Source organism: Miscanthus floridulus, chromosome 19, assembly GCF_019320115.1.
Source record: "Miscanthus floridulus cultivar M001 chromosome 19, ASM1932011v1, whole genome shotgun sequence".
NCBI lineage: Eukaryota > Viridiplantae > Streptophyta > Magnoliopsida > Poales > Poaceae > Miscanthus > Miscanthus floridulus.
The window spans coordinates 106,969,084-106,989,423 of record NC_089598.1 but is presented as its reverse complement, the minus strand read 5'-3'; the positions used below and the strand labels follow the sequence as shown (position 1 = coordinate 106,989,423).

Below are 20,340 nucleotides of genomic sequence, written 5' to 3'. Positions count from 1 at the left end.
TGAGTCTGCCATTCTGAGCCCATCCAAACTGCCTTTTCTACTTGATCATGTGCTCTCGATGCATGCGTAGAGTTATGATGGTGACGATGGACGAGGAAGCGGTTGCATCCGCCCGAATGTTTTGTCAATTCTCAGATGTCGGGCGAGAATCTAAGAAGTTGCATGATGTCTACTGCTGATGGTCCAATGAGTCTACACACATCATTGTTGTGATGTCCCTAAGAAGACAATGCTGCTACAAAGTTAGACCGCATGATACATGTTGTTAATGTGCAATCAAGCCTTGAATTATATTTTTTCATTTGAAAATTCCTATGGATGTCTCGATGGTAAAGCTAGACATTGCTGTTGAGGAAACTTTTTTTTAGTTTGCACGATGACTCTCGATGCAGTCTACAAAAGGTTCTGTCTCTATTTGCATCCTTTTGTTTAATATCTAGCTGTTTTAAAATTTATAAAAGATCATATAATATTCAAATAATTCCAAGCAAGGAATAAAAAGGTAGAGCATGATTTTAGGAAACACATGAAACTGGTTTCATATTTTTATAAGTTATTAAAACAATTTTTCTAATATTAAATTAGATTTTAGAAATTATAATAGATATTTATTCTATAAAAACATTTGGTATTTTTTAAAAATTTATTTTATAACTTTTTATAAAGTTTAATTAACCTCCCTAGACTATGTAAAAATCCAATTTACCTCCCTCGTGGCTGACGTGGTGCCACGTAAGACATCTAATGGGGCATCACGTAGGACAGCTGATGTGGCGCCATGTCACCTAAAACCATTTTCAAAATCGTTCAGGAAAGTAGGTTTCAATAGTTTGGGGTATACAAACATCTGGTTTTGTATTAAAAGAGGTATATAGATCGGACTACCACAATAGTTGAGCAGGAGGGCTTTTTTCCTTTTGCCTACTCCACTAAATAGGCCCAGTTTTTGTTTTAGCCCAAGTCCCGTACCTGCCCTAACAAAACAGCCCAATTAGCTCTGAATTTTAAATTGGGCCTACTTTGCGGCACAATTGAGCCCACGCGGGGGAACACCGAACAGCCGAACCTGTCGGAGTGGGAGAGCCGGAGAGGGGAACACCGAAACCATTTCCGTTCGAAATTAAAGGAGGGAAAGAAAAAAAAGGGGATGGCCAGCGAGGGCCGCCGCCGAGCCCTCCGCCCCTCCCGCTGCCGCCCCAGCTCCGGTGGCGGCGGCTGAGGCGATCGCGGCGCCATGGCGACCTACATCAACGAGCTCCGCGCGCTCATAGAGTCCACCTCGACCTCCACTGCGCCCGACGGCGCCGAGCCGGGCTCCGCGCACCTCGAGGTCAAGCTCCGCGAGGTGCTCCCCAACCTCCTCCGCGACTACGTCGTCACCTCCCCCAAAGGTACGCCGCCCTTCTCGCCCCCTCCGTCCACGTTCATCTCCCGCGGACCGCGGTTGGCCTGACCGTTGCTGTGGGCCCGAGGTTGCAGCCGCCGGGAGGGAGCTCAGGGAAGTCAGCGCGATCCTGAAGCTGGTCGCCTTCACGGCGCTCAAGTTCCCCGGGGTCTTCTACAACGGCCGCGCCGCCGACGTCCTCAGCGTCATCGCCCGCATCCTCACGTTCCTCGCCGAGCCCAATTTCAGGCACTGCCTTCCTTCCCCTCCTTTTCGCCTCCGTTAAACCCTAGTCCTATCGCTTCTTCTATTCGGGAATAGATTGCGGATGCTATTGTGGTATGAATGTGCTGTTTGATTGGGATCTCGTATGTTGTACACTTTTTCCCTAAAAAAATGTACACAGATTTATCCCCATTGATACAGTCGTGCAATGGTGTTGCATATTGTCCATTCGGTACCAATCCATTTACTATCCAGACGTGGTATGGAGCTAGCTTATAATCTCTGTGCCTAAGAGGCCAAAGGTGCAGATACCCACTGGTGATTAGTGTATAGTGTGCCTAGCAACATGTGTCTTAATTTACCAGAGGAGTACCAAGTTATTTACCAGAGTAGGAGTACCAAGTTACCCGCAACTGGGCATAAATTTACCTTTGGATTTCTTCTTGTGGGTCAAAGGGAAAATGGCCTAGTAGGCTAAGGAGGACTTCACATGTATAGTAATAATAGTATAAATGTGAACTACAAGTGTGTGTGGCTGTCATCCTTGCAGTCTTTTTTTTTAAGTAATTTGATAAGGTAGTGCTATAAGTTTCACACCGGCGTATTTCACTTGCTAAACATCCCACCTATTGTTTACATGTATGTTCTTTCTTCACTATTGCAGGTTGAGCCATGAGATTATATTCCAGGCAGTTTGGAATCTTCTCTCCATTCTCCGTACAGGTGACCGTGAAGCCTACAGACAATTCTTTCTAGATGCTATGGTTGCGGTAGAAGGTATGCATTTTGTTATGTTCATCTTATATTCTATAATTATGCAGAAAGGGCTGAAACTTGACCTTTTCCAATCCAACAGATGTGCTATATGTGGCATCATTGCATGACAGAAGTCCTAGTGGTGTGCCTCCTGGAAGATGTTTAGTTAAATGCCTCTGTGGATCCTTCTTGGATATATTAGACACACCTGGGCCTTATAGTGAGCTCCTAGCCAGTTGCCGACCTAAGAATGGACCTGGCGTGCTGGTTGATCTGACAGGCGATGCAAGATGGCGCCCATTTGCCACTTCGTTGATTAAACTAGTTAACAAGTGTCTTACAGATGGGACCTTGTATCTTGATGGGCTTGTTAACATGCCATTTGTTTCTGCTGCTTGTTCTATCCTCTGCTATGGGGATGGTTCTCTGCATAAGGTTGGTATCTCTCTTGATGAATAGCTTTAACTTTTGGTTATCCTTTGGTATCTTAAAGTCAATCCGTTGCAACAGGTTTGTTTTGATTTCGCACGTATTGTTGCCACAGTAATGACTCCTGAGATTCTTCCTCTAGAAAACATCATTCGTTCAATCACATGCATTTTGAGCCAAGAAATTAGCGAACTCTCCGATATCAGGTATAATTATGTTCGTACTCATTGCTCCCAGTTATTGAAATTACTGCACCCAATTGAGGAGACATAAGTTGGATCTTGGACACTATTGGGTTATTGTTATGCTGGATTGTAATTTGCATCTGTTTTCTTTAGCTGCTTTGCACGCGTTTTTGGAAATAGATTTACATTTACATACTATTTCTCTTTACTGTCACTGGAATGAAAAAAAAGTTACTGCTTGGAACTTCTCTCTGTAAAATTATAAATGAAACAGATAGCTACCACTTTAAAGTTGCTCAGCTATGCATTTTTTCATTTTTGTCCATCGTGCCTTTTTTCGAAGGGAAGGGGGACTTATATTAAATCTTGGCACAGTACATCCCCAAATTACACATGAGTCCATCGTGCCTTTAGTTCAAGGTAGGAACAAGAATATAACTTGGATGTTTCACTATTTTCCGTCTTCGAATCTGAATTGAATCTATTTTTTTTAATGCAATGACAGGAGCTCTGCCTTTCAATTAAGTAGAATGTAATTGACCCGGTTTATAAGGGAAACTAGGCCTGAAAACCACACAGACACGTGGTTTATTAGATGGAAAACCGGCGAAAAACCCTAACCATGATAGCCCAGACAACAAACCCTACTACCCTAGGCAACACACTTACACATAAAGTACTCCCTAGTTATAACCATTTTCTGCATGAGAACTAGCCCACGACTGCACCATTGGTATTGTTTTGCTGTATTGGCCAACCGGGAAAAAAATTGAGCATGTGAAAGCTAGATAAATTAAAAGAAGAGATCAACATTTTTCTCTTCAACAAAGGCATGCAAGCACGTTAGCTGTTTGACTCCACAAAGGCACGAACCTTCATGTTCAGATAATTTTCCTTTCTATTATGTGCTGCATGTGCATCATTGTCCTTCCAAGTTCCAAGTTGCTTGTATCAAACCAAATTTCCTATTATTTTCTCCATCCTTGCACTGACTCAAGTGAAGAATGTGCTGCCAACCTACATGCTAACCAGCTGCTAATTAGACTATACCTAGCAAATACTCCCTAGTTTTTTTCTTTTCAGGGCCCACATTTTTTGGCTCATATACCAAGGAGCATGATAGCCAACAATATTGCACTTGCTTAATTCATTAAGTATACATTACTCTCTGAAGCTTTGTTTCCTGCCATGTACTAGTTACACAGCCATTAAATGAAGCCGCATGCGTATGTGCATGACCGTGGATCAATTACTGCCTTTGCTTAAATAACTTGCCTGTGAACCAAAGCAGAAAACCACTAACAAATGTATAACTGTACTTTAATTAATTCCTTGGAAACTAGTTACACCTTCTAAATTTGAACAAGCCCACAGGAAAATAAAAGGCACGCTCTAAATCTGAATGGTGGCAGTAATTGGGTGGTTTATTTGGTCATCGAAGACAATATTAAAATTAAATCCAGATAGATGATTCATATAACTGTTGCGGGGTTCGAGGTCAAAGGAAATTGCAACTAGACATATCACTTCATCCTACCTCATGTGAAAATCCATACTCCATACGGTTCCAATTGTAGGTTTAACGTTTTACAGCTCTTCTTAAAAATTTTCATTCAAAGTTCTCCTTTTGTTCCTATTCTGCCCATGCTAATTGGATGCTATTCTAAATTTCTAATCAATAAATGTGTCATCATTTCCCATGCATTCCTCTTGGGGAGAGAATTAAGAATTAGGTCTCTTTGGAGGGGAGGAAAACAGTCCTTGTAATGAACGAGGTCTTGACTGGCAACATTCTCTGCTACACTGCTACTGTAGTTCCTGACTTCTGCCAAGGCCTAAAATGATTTATATATCAAATAGAAGTAGTAACTTATAACATAGATTTTGGTTCCCCCTTGTTTATTGGAATCCAGAAATCTGACACGTTACCAAAATGCTTTATCTTGGTTTCTGCAGAGATGCAGATTATGACTTCTCAATGGGAGCGTGTCTTCATGCACTGCATTCTTCATGTCCTGACTATATTGTTGAATCTACAGCTGTTGATATTGTTAATATTCTCGAAAAAGCAGTAAAGACCAGCAAAAGTGCAGAACTTCAGGTTCAAGGACCAACTTGACTTACCTAGGTTCTATGCATAGTTCCATCTACTAACCCCCTACTCCTTTTCAGGTTGCACTGTACACTGCATACAAGAGAATAGTTGAACTTTGCTCTGTACAAGTATGGAAACCAGAAATCCTTCTGAAGTTGCTATGCTTGCCAAAACCTTGCAGCAAACTGATTCAATGCATTCGAGCGGTTATCAGCAAATTTGGTCAAACCTTTTTCACTCTGGATGATGGTAATGGTCAAAGCAGTCCTCAGGCAAGATCTGGAAAAATTGAGTTGCCAAAAGTTGGCCAGAAAAGAATATCACGGCATGAGGAAAGCAGTTCTGCCAAACGTAAGAAGATGACTGAATCAGGATTTTCTGCTGCCACTGGATTTGAAAAAGAAGATTATGGCTATGCTTTTCTACAGTCTTTAAATTCACTGATTAATTGCCTGTCACCAGACAATCATGAGACTTATCCATTAGACCCTGAGGCTGCTATAGAAGTGATTAGTCTGCTGTGTATTTCATTATGTGTTTATCCGAAGACAAGTCTGTTTACCAGAGTTTCTAAGCAAGTCCTTTCCTGGATTTCTTGGATTCATAAACAGGTAGGCAACAATCACTGAAACTTGCACGTTTATTGATTTAGCTTGTATTTTTTTCATCCTAAAAATTATTAATCTTGCAGACAGCCCAGAGAAACTTGCATTCATTTGACGTGCCACTGTATTTTGAAGCTCTTCATACTGTAATGCTTCTCCAATGTGAGCCTTCCACTTCTGCATGTCTTTAATTTAGCAGCACTTTGCATTTTGTGCATGTCTTGTTGGGCCTTATGTGCTGCAATTTTCTTATGATCTGTCTTTGAGACATCAGGTTCATTTGTCTTGGAAGAGCTCTAAATATGTGCTACCACCCTCTGTCCTAAATTATAGGTCGTTTTTGGCTTTTCTAGGTACATAGATTTTGCTATGTACCTAGATATACAATATGTCTAGATGCATAATAAAAAATGTGTATCTAGAAATACCAAAACGACCTATAAATTGGAACGGAGGGAGTACTTCTTAATTTTCTTTTCACGTTGGTAATACTTCCCAGACAGAGATACAGTTGTGTTTAAAAATACAGAACAAATGCTTGGAATGTGAGACTAAGGACCATGGAAGAAATAATGTGTCAAACTCGATCTGATTTGCCAAACTGAACAGAATGATTTGCCTGTTCTCGTTTTCGACAGCAGCATTTATAAATAAGCACTGTACTGCTCTGAAAAGTAACCACAAATTACCCCCATTCCTAAATCCGAATGCCCAGATAAGCTAGCTTACTTAGCATGCACATGGAGCTGTTTGTGGTGGTCCAAATTATACACCCTTGCAATTTTGCAGCAGCATCCCTCGAACAAAGCATATTCAAGACTGCAACATTAGGACAGTTAGGCTTGTAAAAAATGGTATACGTAAGGGATCTGTTTCTCCCTGACATCAGCTTACAAGTTTTTAAGGTTTAGATTATGCTTGACCTTCCTGAGTATATGGTAATCAAGTTGTGTGTCTCTTTATTTCAACTTTAGTAGCTAACCCTTTTTGTCTTAATGTTGGTGCAGTCAATCTTCCTGGGCACACTAAACTTCTTGAAGATGACTCTCAGTTGATTGGTGATGGTACACATTTTGTTCATCCAACATATGCTGACCTCATCAGCATGTTGAAACTGATGTGGGATGTTGGTCATGCTGTCACTGAAACTAGTTCAAACTACAAGATAGAATATCTTTTGTTGCAAGTCTGTGCTAAGATTGGCAATAGACTGACTTCTGGATGTGATCTTGAATTCCTTGATTTGGCTATCCGTAATGGAACTGCTGAGACTAAAAATGAGGCAATTATATCACTACCCATAATTGTGTTATATTCTGGTCCTAGGATGCTTGGAGCAATGTTTAAGAAACTTGAGTGAGTGGACTTGCTTCCCCTTTCATGATTATTGTAGATGAGATGTACTTTTCCAGTTAAAGTTTTTTAATAAGTTATTTTGTTTGTTATCCAGTACATGTGATTCTATCCTTCAAATTTTGTTCTTAAATACATGTAGTTCCATGATTTTAGGTTGATATCTTACTATGCTGTCCCTTGTTTGCTTGCTACAGGTCAGTGGATGCTTTAGGACTCGAGAACGTGGGGAAAAGTATTGCCTTTTCACTTGGTTTTCTATCTTGCTTAAATGGAACCACTGATCACACCGACAATGTGGGGGACCATTGCAAGCTATTCTTGGACAAGCACTATGAACAACCTGTGTCAACATTAGATCTTCTCTTGAGAGGTTTCTGTTGCCCTCAATGTGATATCATGAATAGAACTGTCCACAATGAAGAGCAAGTTTCTATAGTGGACATTGCACCATTACAAGTTGAGAATGTGGACTTCAATATTAACATCTCCAAGGCCCACACTCTCTTTTTCAAATTTCTCTACACAGGGACTTCTGAGGAATCTATAGTTTCTTTGGTTGAAGCTTTGCCACGGTTATTGAGGCATTCTAGCAGGCATCTTCTACTTGAGATGAGAACTCGGTGGAATCAGTGTTTTGAATTTCTTCTGTGTCATGAAATGAAAGCTGTCAGGGAAGCATTTTCTGGTGTAGTCTACTGCTTCTTGGAAAACAATGTTATGGATATTTTGTTTTCTGGTGGACTGGGAATGAATGGAGGGTCTAAAGAACTTCAGTTCATGGACAAGATAAAATGTGCTTTCACCAAAGCTGAAGATTCTCAGATTCTTTTGACACTTCTGGAATCAATTGGTACTATTGTGAAAGTTAGTGATATTCATGGAGAAGTTTTCTTCTGTTCATTTGTGTTACTTATTGGCCAGCTTGATAATCATAATTCCATCATAAGGATGACTGCATTGAGATTAATTCACAGATGCTGTGCATACTGTTTCAAAGGAGGACTGGATCTCTTCCTCTTGAGGTACTCACATGCTAGAGATAATTTATATGACTATCTGTCATCTAGACTTGTGACTCATCCAGTAATAATTAAGGAATTCGCTGAGGACATTGTAGGTATTAAGACCGTAGAGCTGATTAAGAGAATGGTTCCATCAGTTATACCAAAGCTCATTGTATCGCACCCAAACAATAACCATGCTATTTTTACTCTGCGTGAACTGGCAAGCCATCTAAACACTGAGTTGGTACCACTGATTGTAAATATGTTGCCTAAAGTTCTCTGCTTTGCTCTTTTTTATGAAGATGGGCAGCATTTACCATCAGTTCTGCAATTTTATAAGAATGAGACGGGAACTGATAGCAAAGAGATATTTGCAGCTGCTTTGCCTACACTGCTTGATGAAATTGTATGTTTTCCTGGGGAATCTGATCAGATTGAGAATGATATAAGGTTATATTCTTTCCATTAGACATGCAGTTCATTGTAAATGTTAGGTATATATGAACAATTTTCTAATAATATTTTAATTTTCAGGACAGCAAAAATCTCACCAACAATTCAGAATATTGCTAGAATTCTGACAGGCAGTGAAACTCTTCCTGAGTTTTTGAGGAATGATTTTGTTCGCCTTCTCAATAGCATTGACAAGAAGATGCTTCACTCTGATGATATGAAGCTTCAAAAACAAGCTCTCCAGCGAATAAGGAAATTGATTGAGATGATGGGCCCTTATTTGAGTACACATACGCCAAAGATTATGGTCCTGTTGAGTTTCGCCATTGATAAGGAAGGTCTCCAGATGGGTGGTCTTGATGTCTTACATTTTTTCATAAAGCAATTGGCTCAAGTATCACCAAGTAGTATCAAATATGTTCTGTCCCAAGTTGTAGCTGCTTTCATTCCATCTCTGGAAAGGAGCAGAGGATGTCCTTCCATGAACCTAGGTAAAATTGTTGAAATCCTAGAAGAGCTTGTTGTGAAAAACAATAGCTTGCTAAAGCAACATATACGTGAATTACCACTGTTGCCTAGCATACCGTCTTTATCGGAAGTAAACAAGGTAATAGAGGAAGCTAGAGGGCTAATGACACTGCAAGATCATCTGAAGGATGCTGTCAATGGTCTTAATCATGAAAGCTTAAATGTGAGGTACATGGTAGCTTGTGAGCTGAGTAAATTATTCAATGCCAGAAGGGAGGATATGACTGCTCTTATCATTGGTGAAGATATTGCTGATTTGGATGTAATAAGCTCTTTAGTTATGGCTTTACTTAAAGGATGTGCAGAGCAATCAAGGACTGTTGTTGGCCAGAGACTGAAACTAGTTTGTGCAGACTGTCTTGGCGCACTTGGTGCTGTTGATCCTGCTAAGTTGAAGGTAAGTTCTTGTGAGCGCTTTAAGATAGAATGTTCAGATGATGATCTGATATTTGAGTTGATCCACAAGCATCTTGCAAGGGCATTCAGAGCTGCTGCTGACACTACAGTGCAAGATTCTGCTGCCTTGGCTATCCAGGAGCTACTAAAATTGGCAGGTTGCCAGTCTTCATCTAGTGAAGAATCAAATTGTTGTGAGATGAGCTACAGGGGCCAAAAGTTGTGGGACCGTTTCTCAAACTATGTCAAGGAAATTATTGCCCCATGCTTAACATCGAGGTTTCATCTTCCTAACACAACTGATTCTGCTTTAGCTGGCCCAATATTCCGCCCAACAATGTCTTTTAGAAGGTGGATATACTACTGGATTAGAAAGTTGTCATCACATGCAACTGGATCCCGTTCTAGTATTTTTAGTGCATGCCGTGGAATTCTTCGGCATGACATGCCAACTGCAATCTATCTCTTACCATACTTGGTCTTAAATGTTGTCTGTTATGGTACTCCAGAGGCTCGTCAGAGCATTACTGAGGAAATTCTGTGTGTTCTCAATGCTGCTGCTTCTGAAAATAGTGGGGCTGCTGTTCATGAAATTGCAGTGGGGCAGAGTGAGGTCTGTATTCAAGCCATCTTCACTTTACTTGATAACCTTGGGCAATGGGTTGATGACCTCAAACAGGAAATTGCTTTATCCCAGTCTAGTTATGCCATGGCTGGAAAGCATGGAGGTAAACTGAAAGATCGCACATATTCTGATCATGAACAGGATCAAATGCTGGTGCAGTGTAGCAATGTTGCTGAGTTGCTGGCTGCTATACCTAAAGTCACTCTAGCAAGGGCCTCTCTTAGATGTCAAGCTCATGCTCGTGCTCTAATGTACTTTGAATCCCATGTCCAGGAGAATTCTGGTTCCTCCAATCCAGCTGCGGAGTGTAGTGGCACCTTTTCAGACAATGACATATCTTTTCTTATGGAAATATATGGAGGATTGGATGAGCCTGATGGCCTCCTAGGTTTAGCGAATCTGAGGAAGTCATCGAGCCTACAGGATCAGCTTATCATTAATGAGAAAGCTGGAAACTGGGCTGAAGTCCTAACCTTATGTGAACAGGCCTTGCAAATGGAACCTACCTCTGTTCATAGACAATCCGATGTTCTTAATTGTTTGCTAAACATGTGCCACCTTCAAGGCATGATCGCCCATGTGGACGGTTTGGTTTGCAGTATACCCCAGTATAAGAAAACTTGGTTCATGCATGGAGTGCAAGCAGCGTGGCGATTAGGGAGATGGGATCTCATGGATTCATATCTGACCAGGACAGACAAGGGTCTGGTGTTCAGCAGTTCTGAGAATAATGCTTCTTTTGACATGGATCTTGCTAAGATATTCAAGGCCATGATGATCAAAGATCAGTTTCTGGTTGCTGAAAAAATTGCCCAGTCCAAGCAAGCATTGCTTGTACCTCTGGCTGCGGCAGGCATGGACTCATATATGCGTGCATATCCTTATGTTGTCAAGCTCCATATGTTGCGTGAGTTGGAAGACTTCAATTCCCTGTTGGGAGATGAGTCATTTATTGATAAGTCATTTCGTGCAAACGATCCAAACTTTCTGAAGTTAACGAAGGATTGGGAGAACCGTCTGAGATGCACACAGCCATCACTGTGGACAAGGGAACCTTTACTTGCTCTGCGAAGGGTGGTTTTTAGTCAGAGTCATATGAATGTTCAAGTTGGGAACTGCTGGCTTCAGTATGCTAAGCTCTGCCGTTTGGCTGGTCACAATGAGACAGCCCACCTTGCAATACTAGAAGCAGATGCCTCAGGTGCCCCCAATGCTCACATGGAGAAGGCAAAGTATCTCTGGAATATACGGAAGTTTGATAGCGCTATAGCTGAACTTCAGCAAACGCTTATCAACATGCCAGCGGAAGTTTTGGGAAATGCTGTCGTTTCATCTCTTTGTAGCCTCTCTCTTGCTTTGCCAAATGCACCTATCTCTGCAACACAAGCATCGAAAGAGAATCCAGATGTGTCTAAAACCCTGCTTCTCTATACTAGATGGATTCACAATACAGGGCAAAAACAGAGTGCGGATATCAAATCTCTCTATTCTAGAGTAACGGAATTGCGGCCCAAGTGGGAAAAAAGTTTTTTCTGCATGGCAAAGTTTTTTGATGATTTGCTTGTTGATGCTAGGAAAAGGCAAGAAGATAAGTTTGCTTGTAAAGTTGGATCAGTCCCTTCTAGCTCTGCAAGCAGGGCAATTGAAGAAAAAGAGAAGCCTTGGTGTGAATTTCTTCCGGGAGTGCTACTATGTTATGGAAAAGCACTTCACAAAGGACATAAGAATCTTTTTCAAGCACTGCCTCGAATGCTTACTCTTTGGTTTGAATTTGGAAGCATATATGTCCGAAATGAATCTTCCTCCAATCAACGCATGAAAGAGATTAATGCAAATGTAAATTGATTGCACATCCTTTTCATATTCTTTTTTTTTTCATTCTGCGTAAGAAACTTAATCAGCCCATTGCAGGTTTTAGGCCTCATACGTGGGTGTTTGAAGGATCTACCAACATATCAGTGGCTTACTGTGCTGTCTCAGTTGATCTCCCGCATCTGTCACCAATATGCTGCTGTTGTCAGAATGGTCAAATGCATCATCACATCTATTTTACGGGAATACCCTCAACAAGCTCTTTGGATGATGGCTGCAGTGTCTAATTCCACTGTTCTGGCAAGACGAGATGCTGCTGCAGAAATATTGCAGTCAGCAAAGAAAGGATGTCGGCGTGGGAGTAATGCACTCTTCAGTCAATTTACTAATCTTATAGGCCATCTTATTAGGCTCTGCTCTCATCCAGGGCAACCAAGGGCGAAAACAATAAACATCTCAACTGAGTTCAGTGCCTTGAAAAGAATGATGCCACTAGGAATTATCTTACCTGTCCAGCAAGCTTTAACTGTGACTCTGCCATCATATGATTCAAATATGTCGGATCAATCTGGTTTTCACCCCTTCTCAGTCTCTCAACATCCCACTATAGCTGGAATAGCTGATGAAGCAGAAATTCTTAACTCCCTTCAGAAACCAAAGAAGGTACGTTGAGCATTGCCTTGCTTGATTAATTACTGCATTAGTATGAAGAGAAACTGTTTAGGCTAACTAAATTTCACATCAAAAGCCATTCTAAATTTTGTTAGATGGTGAATATTTCTAGAGTGTTGTACAAATCATTGTTGAATTTGATATTGAAGTTAAAAGGCTGTTCGACACTTGTACAAGTTTGTTAGTATCAGAGTTGGCTATAGTCCTATAGCTTATACTTCACTAGGCTGATAGCAACTCACCAGCTGATCATTTTGAACTTCAGGTTGTTTTCCTCGGAAGTGATGGAGTTGAACGTCCATTTCTTTGCAAACCTAAGGATGATCTTAGGAAAGACTCACGCATGATGGAGTTCAATGCAATGATCAACCGTCTCCTCTCCACGGTCCCTGAGAGCCGCAGGAGAAAGCTCTATATCAGAACCTTTGCAGTGGTACCACTTACCGAAGATTGTGGAATGGTAGAATGGGTGCCCAATACTCGTGGTCTTCGGCATATTCTTCAGGACATCTACATAACTTTTGGGAAGTTTGATAGGGCGAAAACAAATTCACAAATCAAGAAGATATATGACACATGCCATGGGAAAATGCCTGACGATGTGATGCTGAAGACCAGAATCCTTCCAATGTTTCCCCCAGTTTTCCACAAATGGTTCTTGACAACATTCTCTGAACCAGCTGCATGGTTTCGTGCTAGAGTGGCATATGCACATACCACGGCAGTGTGGTCAATGGTTGGGCACATCGTGGGGCTGGGCGACAGGCATGGTGAAAACATCCTCTTCGACTCGACGACCGGGGACTGTGTGCACGTGGATTTTAGCTGCCTGTTTGATAGGGGCTTGCTACTGGACAAGCCTGAGGTGGTGCCGTTTAGGCTTACACAGGTAAGTAGCGAGAGCATGTCTTGGTTAGTTTTTCGTGCCTTTCAAGCTCTGTGGATATCTGACCTGTAACATGGTTTTTTTTTCTTGGACTTCAACTGCAGAACATGATCGATGGCTTGGGCATCACTGGGTATGAAGGCGTATTTTTAAAAGTCTGTGAAATCACTCTATCTGTTCTCAGGACCCACAAGGAGACCCTCATGACTGTCCTTGAGACCTTCATCCATGATCCACTCGTCGAGTGGACCAAACTTAACAAGTCTAGCGGAGGTGAAGTCCAGAACCCACACGCGCAGGTATGATGGCATATACAGCAAGGGCACTGGACGAGTGCATATTTGACGTCTTAGAAGTATAGTAACCACCATTACACCGGTAGCATTCTGATGTATCTCTTGTTGTATACAATCCAATCTTCCAGAGGGCCATCACTAACATCAAAGCGAGGCTCCAGGGAGTTCTGGTGGGTGCTAAAGCCAGCCCTTCACTGCCGCTCTCCGTGGAAGGCCAAGCGCGGCGGCTGATCGCTGAAGCAGTCTCCCTCAACAACCTCGGCAAAATGTACATCTGGTGGATGCCATGGTTCTAAGTTCTATATAATAACAGGTCGTCCTCTCTCTCTCTCTCTCTCTTACTACGTGTGTGTGTGTGTGTGTGTGTGTGTCTATATATATATATATATTGGTTGACAGAAACTTTGGGCAGAAAATGGCATTTTGTAATAGCCCTATGGCTGCCCTACGCCCTTATTGCTGCTGTACCTACTAGCTAGCATATCAATGCTTCTTTCATCTAGTAATATTACAACATGACTTTGGCCTCTCGGGGTAGCACTTATAGCAGTCAAAAATCTTAGTGTTGATCCATTGGCATTGGAAGTTTGGAACTGAACGAATGGTGGTGTCGTGTGAGGTGTGACTGTGACTGTGAGGCACAAGCAATACGCCATGGCCCATGAATGGAATCAAAAGGCACATGGTAAGACAAGCAATCAGGACTGCTTATTATAAAGCAACAGTATTAAGGTCCTATCTCAAGAAACGTTAAGGTCCAGCCCAGCTAATTATATGGGTCCGGCTCAGTTGGGTATCCTGCAGGCCGTTTCCTTTCCTATACACCACAACTCCACCAGTTCATGGTGCGCTCTGTGTTAGATTCCTCGTATACCGGCCGGCGACGGTGTGGTGTGGGCTGAAGAGAAGAGAGACGCTTGCTGGGACCACCCATACCCTACTGGACTTCTGGTGGAGATCGGATCATGGGCGGCGTCGCCTCCTGCTCGTGGACATGATCATAAGCGCGCTGTATATGGTTATGATGACTGATGAGCGCTGCCCTCATGGCAGTCATTGCGGCCGACAACCCATCGGATGCCATGGAGCGCCCGCCTCGCGCGGCAACCCTACAGTGCAGTTGCAGCGCTGAGGTGATCAGAGGCCGTGAACGTGAGGGCATGTCGCCTACCTCCTCTGACCTCTTGGTGCTGGAGCTGGTGCTCCCACACAAGACAATACTACGGTTGGCAAACTATAGCGAGCAGTTCAGCATCTTTCTTTTCTTAATTACTTGCGCAAGCCTGTCATTCTTTTACTTCCTTAATATATTTTGTTATAATAACCCCATTCATCTTGTCCTGATGGCAACTCATTGCATCTACCACTACTATACTAAACATACTCCTATACATTAGCACGCACGGTCACCGTCTTCCTTGTATTAGATATTAGTACGACTACGAAAAGCAAAGCAAAGGCGTCTGGCCTGGACAAGAAAAGTACAAACTTTGGAGTCTAGATTGAGCACCTTTACAAGGTTCAGATGGACCTGCAGTGGACGACGATCCGTCCTGGGGGAGTTGTTCATTCCTCGCAGCATTAGCCATTAGCAATCAGTTAGCTGAAGATGCGGTTGGCTGCTTTTTTAGGATTTAGGATAGGGCAATTACAAATTCGGCCAGGATGCTTTATTTTCATAATGAGCCTATATTTGATATATAAATGTTAACCGTTTGTTATAAATCTTGTTAAGTTTAAAATTATTTGAGCCTCAGAGACAAGTGAGACTTCCATTAAAAACGGTAGTCTGAGTATTGAACTGTTAGCTCATCAGAAGATAGAAGAAGAAAACGGGTTGGGCAGACAAACGGCTGGACACCGTCTTTGTCTGCGTAGCAGAAGTAGGAATACTCCGTATATACAAAAACTACTAGGGGTCAAACACGTCCATCAATGACGCTTTCCCTGCCGGCATCCTACCTCGCCCGCAGTCGCCGTGCAGAGCGCCAAGAGATACGACAAGCGCCACTGATCTGCTTCCGTGGTGAAATCTTTTACCGCCCTTAGAAAACGGAGTCCATCCATGGACCACGGTCATGGAACCAACGGGAGCAGCAAGCAAGACGGGAGATTGCGAAAGCGACCCTCCATGCTTGGATTCGACAGAGAGAGAAAGGAGAGGGCCCAAGATCAACAAGAAGCAACAAATCAGCCTTATCAGCCATTTGTACAATGTTTTTCTTTCACAACAAATCAGCAAGCAGTCCTTCTCAGCCAAGCTTTTCAGCTAAGCCCAGCTAAGCCAACAGGGCCAAAGCTTGGAGCCTCCGCAAGTCCCGCCCCGTGATAGCGATCATTACAGATGATGATGAACAAATGAAGCATGGAATGGAGGGAAGGGGGTTTTCCTCTTCCGCTCCCTCCTTCATTAGGCGGCCGGAACTCTAGTGCTTGGTAGTAGTTGTATCAGAATGTGACAGCAAGCAAAGAAGAGCAGAATTTTGCGGTGGCACTCTAGTGCCTCATTGTTTCCTGTCTGTTCTACTTCTACTCTACAAATACATTTCTTTGCTTCATTGGTTGGTTGCAGTGTCCGTCCACCGGCAATGGCGAATTGGCAATACATACAGATACAGATCATAAGCTGGACTGAATATTTCAGCAACACACATGCCCTTCCTTCCTTGATACCTCCACAATATGAGCTAACATTATACATCCACAATACAACGAACAGAACAGAACAGAGGAGCTGAATGAAGAACATTAATATATATAGATATATCCAAAAAGAGAGGGAATCGCCAAAGGCACTTCTGATCAATCATTAGAAAGGCAGCGAGCTTTGCTCTTGTTAATTAATAATAAATATAGGAGAAAGATTCAGCAGCACAGGGCAACCTTTGCATCCTGCATGATGCTAGGACGGACGGACACACACTGCTAACATGGATAGTAGATCGAAGTGGGTTATGTATGATGGGGAGATTGATTGCAAAAAGGCCTCCCAAATCTTTGCCAGCCTCTGCCCTGCCTGCCTTTTACTAGCGCTGCTCAAGCTTAATTAATTGCTGCCTCCTGATCCCCTTCTTCTTCCTCCTCCCATGCCCTCTACAAGCAGCCTCCGCCGTAGCCAGCGTTCTTGAACAGCTCCTGCTTTATCACGTCGGCGCTGATCATGTCCCTCTGCATCTGCGATGTCATTGCCACCAAAAATTGTCAGTTAGGCACCCTCTTCTCCAGCAACCATTCAAGGAGCAAACTTGTTGCATTGCATTGCATGATTGCATCCAATTTGAGGGCGAAGGAGTATGAATGGCAGCGAACCAATGGATGGACAGGGAGTGGTCACTACCTCGGAGCAGGAGGCGTGCATGCCGAAGCCGTTGAAGCAGCTGATGACGCACTGCTGGATGTCGAGCCCTAGCGTGTCCAGCGTGCTCACCGTGGACAGCAGCAGCCCCGGCTTGGCGGCGCAGTAGATCTCCACCCGGGTGTCGCCGCCCTCCTTCCGCTCCACGTCGAACTGCACGAGGCATCACGTACATAGCAGCAGCATCTCAGCCTCGCCTCACATTTCCCTTCCCCCAATCGCAGTAGCAGCAGCAATAGCAACAGCAACAGCTCACTTCTTCACGTACATTGGGGGTGTTCCTGGCCACCATCTCGTTGGGGTTGAGCTCCCGGAAGACGCTGAGCATGCCCGGCGCCTCCTGCTGCTGCTGGTCGATCTCCTCCTGCAGCAGCTTGATCCTCTCCAGCAGCTCCTTCATGTAGTCGATCGTGTCGCCCAGGATCGACGTCCGGTCCATCTGCGCACCACGACGCACATTTCATATCTCATCAGCCCAGCCGCCATAGATAGATAGATTGTTTGTTTGCTGTTGATGCAAATGTCCTTTCTTGGCCGAGGAGGACAAGAACCAAGGAAAAGGAGAGATTTTTTTTGGCCTTCTCACCTTGCTGATCTTGGGCACGACGGAGCGCAGCATGGAGAGGCGGTCGTTGAGGCGCTTGCGGCGGCGGCGCTCGGCCATCAGGTTCTTGGACGGCATCCCCTCGACCCTCTTCTTCTTGGACGCCGGGGCCGGCGGCGGCGCGACGCTGGGGCCAGGGCCGAACGCGCCGCCGCTCTCCGCCAGGCCGGGCTCCACCTTGCAGACCCCGAGGCCCGCGGTGGCGCCGCCGACGCCGACGCCGTCCACCAGCGCCGCCGCCGTCTTGGGCTCGACGACGTCAAGGAACCCCATCTCGCCGCCGTAGTCGCCGTCATTGGGCCCGCCGAATGCCGCGGCGGCGCCGTAGACCTCGCTGAGGCAGTCGAAGCCGGGCGCCACCGCCGGCTGCGGCTGCGGCTGCGGCTGGGCGTAGGAGGCGGTGAAGGTGGGGAGGACGCTGACGGTGGGCACCTGGTGGTGGCGGTCCTGGAAGGAGCAGTCCATGGCCGCCGCCGGGGAGAAGAAGTCCCCCATGGCATTGCAGTCCCAGCCGTCCCTCCGCAGGGAGAGGATCTCCTCCAGGAAGGCCTGCTCTTCCAGCTCCATCGCCGCCGCCGCCGCCTCCTTCTCCTCGAACTCGAAGAATGCGAGAGGGTAAGCACAGAAAGAGGTGGTGGTGGCTATGGCTTGTGAGGAGGAGGAAGGCGTGGTGGTGGGGAGAGGGAGAGCGGAGGATGCCAATGCCATGGGTGAAGGAGAGGGTGAGGGGAAGGGGGATTAATATATGGGGAATGGAAGGGGGACAATTATTCCCTATGATAAATGGTGAACAGTGGCCATTAAGGTAGGTTTGAGTTGATGGCTTCCATGTCATTAGGGGAGAAGGGAGGGAGGTACTAGTCTTGATGGGATTGGATTGGAAAGGAAAAGAACCATGCTGCTGCCTTCTCAGTTCTCACTACACTACTTGATGCTTATGCCTGTATTGTGTGAGCTCACATCCATCCATCCATTTGTTTGTCTGTTTGTTTAATTAATTAATCCATGGGGTTTTCTGCTGATTAAGTTGTGGTCTGTACTGCTAGTAGCAGTAGAATGCAGAGAGGCCCCCAATCTGTTTTTTGTTGTATTGTGACTTGTGAACCCTAGGGCAGAATAACAGTGATAGGCTCCAGGATTCGTCCTGTTGGAGAAAGCTCTGCCTTGTGATCCCATCACTCATTCATGAGTTGTTACTGTCTACGGAGTACTGCTGAGTAATTAGTGTCATCTATGAATAATAGGCAAAGGGGTACTGTGGTAGTGTTTAGTTCCCAAAATTTTTCAAGATTTCCTGTTACATCAAATTTTTGGACGCATGCATGAAGCATTAAATATAAATAAAAAATAAAACTAATTACACAGTTTACACGAAATTCACGAGACGAATCTTTTAAGCCTAATTAGACTATGATTGAACACTAATTGCTAAATAACAACAAAATTGCTATAGTACCATTTCGCCAAAAAATTCGCCAACTAAACAAGCACTATGATGACTGATGCGTCTCTGCTGGACATAAATAAATGTAATGCTAATTGCTGTCAGTAGCATCGAGAGGACGAGAAGTCGAGAACTACTACTGTCGCACAGTACTACATACTACACCAGTGCACCACCCTGTGTGTGATTCTGTTCTTGGATTTGAAAAATAAAAAGAATGGTACAGATAATACCGTGTTTTTATTTTCATGAGATATCACCATCGTTTAGGGAATGTTTGAAATATTTGTTCCTCAATACCGGTCTGAAAAATGCACAACTCATCAAGCCATGAGTACTACTCACTCAATTGGAGCTAAACCTGATGCGTCCAGAAGAGATAATGGCACTTTTGTTAACTGCTAGTAGCATCATGAAGCTAGAAATGGCAGTTAACAAAAGTGAAGACTCTGCTGCAGATACACTAAAGGGAAAGAGATTAGTAATAAACAACTAAACAAGGAGGAAGTCAGGAGCAGCAAGCAAGGATCCAAAACCGTCTTTCTGGACGCCACGGGCACAGACTTTGAAAGGCTCAACACTCATGACTCGTCAGGCAGAGAGGGCATTCAGATTCAGAAGCAGGACAGGACAGGCTCCACACCCGCACCCACACCCACACTGTGGAAACTTTGGTGAGTGTGGAGTTCCTCCTCTTCCTCATTGTCATGCCAGTTGATTGAAATGAAATGAAATTGATTGATTTCTGTGACAAACATTTTCTTAATCACTGATAGTCTCTGTCCACTAGTACTACACTACTACTCTTTTTGGAGTTTTATGTACTGTATAAGTATATTCGGCCAGCTCGCTTGGTCATAGCATCGTATATTTTTTCAGTCAGAACAGTATTTTTCTCTCACACCAAACCAGCCAGTACTAATAATTCACGATCGTATATGATCGTTTTAGCCCTAGCCGAATAGGCAGATTGTATGTACACTCTTGCAACTATACATGTTACATGCTCCTACATCCTACGTACTGGCATCTACTATAATGCACCAATCAAAACTACACTAGGTCTCACTAAGAAAAAGTCGTCCGCTGAAAGCCTCTAATCATTATACATCCAGAAAAATACACACATAAATTCGTTTCTATTAAAATTAAAGGCTAATAAAACACCGAATCGCTCCGCGCGCGACTCCCACCTTGCAGCCACGGTTCTTTTTTATTTTTCTGTCTTTT

General features: G+C 43.8%; 2 protein-coding genes across 2 annotated transcripts; one reads left to right on the top strand and one right to left on the bottom strand.

Annotated features, from left to right (window-relative positions):
* The first annotated feature begins 1,135 nt into the window (after positions 1-1,135).
* LOC136528828 (serine/threonine-protein kinase ATR-like) lies at positions 1,136-14,244 on the top strand. Its single transcript, XM_066521817.1, has 15 exons — positions 1,136-1,391; positions 1,480-1,633; positions 2,274-2,386; positions 2,466-2,800; positions 2,876-3,000; positions 4,936-5,080; positions 5,152-5,685; positions 5,766-5,841; positions 6,687-7,035; positions 7,230-8,489; positions 8,574-11,877; positions 11,953-12,516; positions 12,791-13,414; positions 13,516-13,710; positions 13,836-14,244. The coding sequence occupies exons 1-15, from the start codon at positions 1,235-1,237 to the stop codon at positions 14,001-14,003; spliced, it is 8,103 nt and encodes a 2,700-aa protein (XP_066377914.1). The 5' UTR covers positions 1,136-1,234; the 3' UTR covers positions 14,004-14,244.
* A 2,248-nt stretch (positions 14,245-16,492) lies between these two features.
* LOC136528855 (transcription factor BHLH3-like) lies at positions 16,493-18,376 on the bottom strand. Its single transcript, XM_066521860.1, has 4 exons — positions 17,649-18,376; positions 17,331-17,501; positions 17,045-17,215; positions 16,493-16,881 (listed from the first exon to the last, which is right to left on the bottom strand). The coding sequence occupies exons 1-4, from the start codon at positions 18,372-18,374 to the stop codon at positions 16,801-16,803; spliced, it is 1,149 nt and encodes a 382-aa protein (XP_066377957.1). The 5' UTR covers positions 18,375-18,376; the 3' UTR covers positions 16,493-16,800.
* Positions 18,377-20,340: the final 1,964 nt, after the last annotated feature.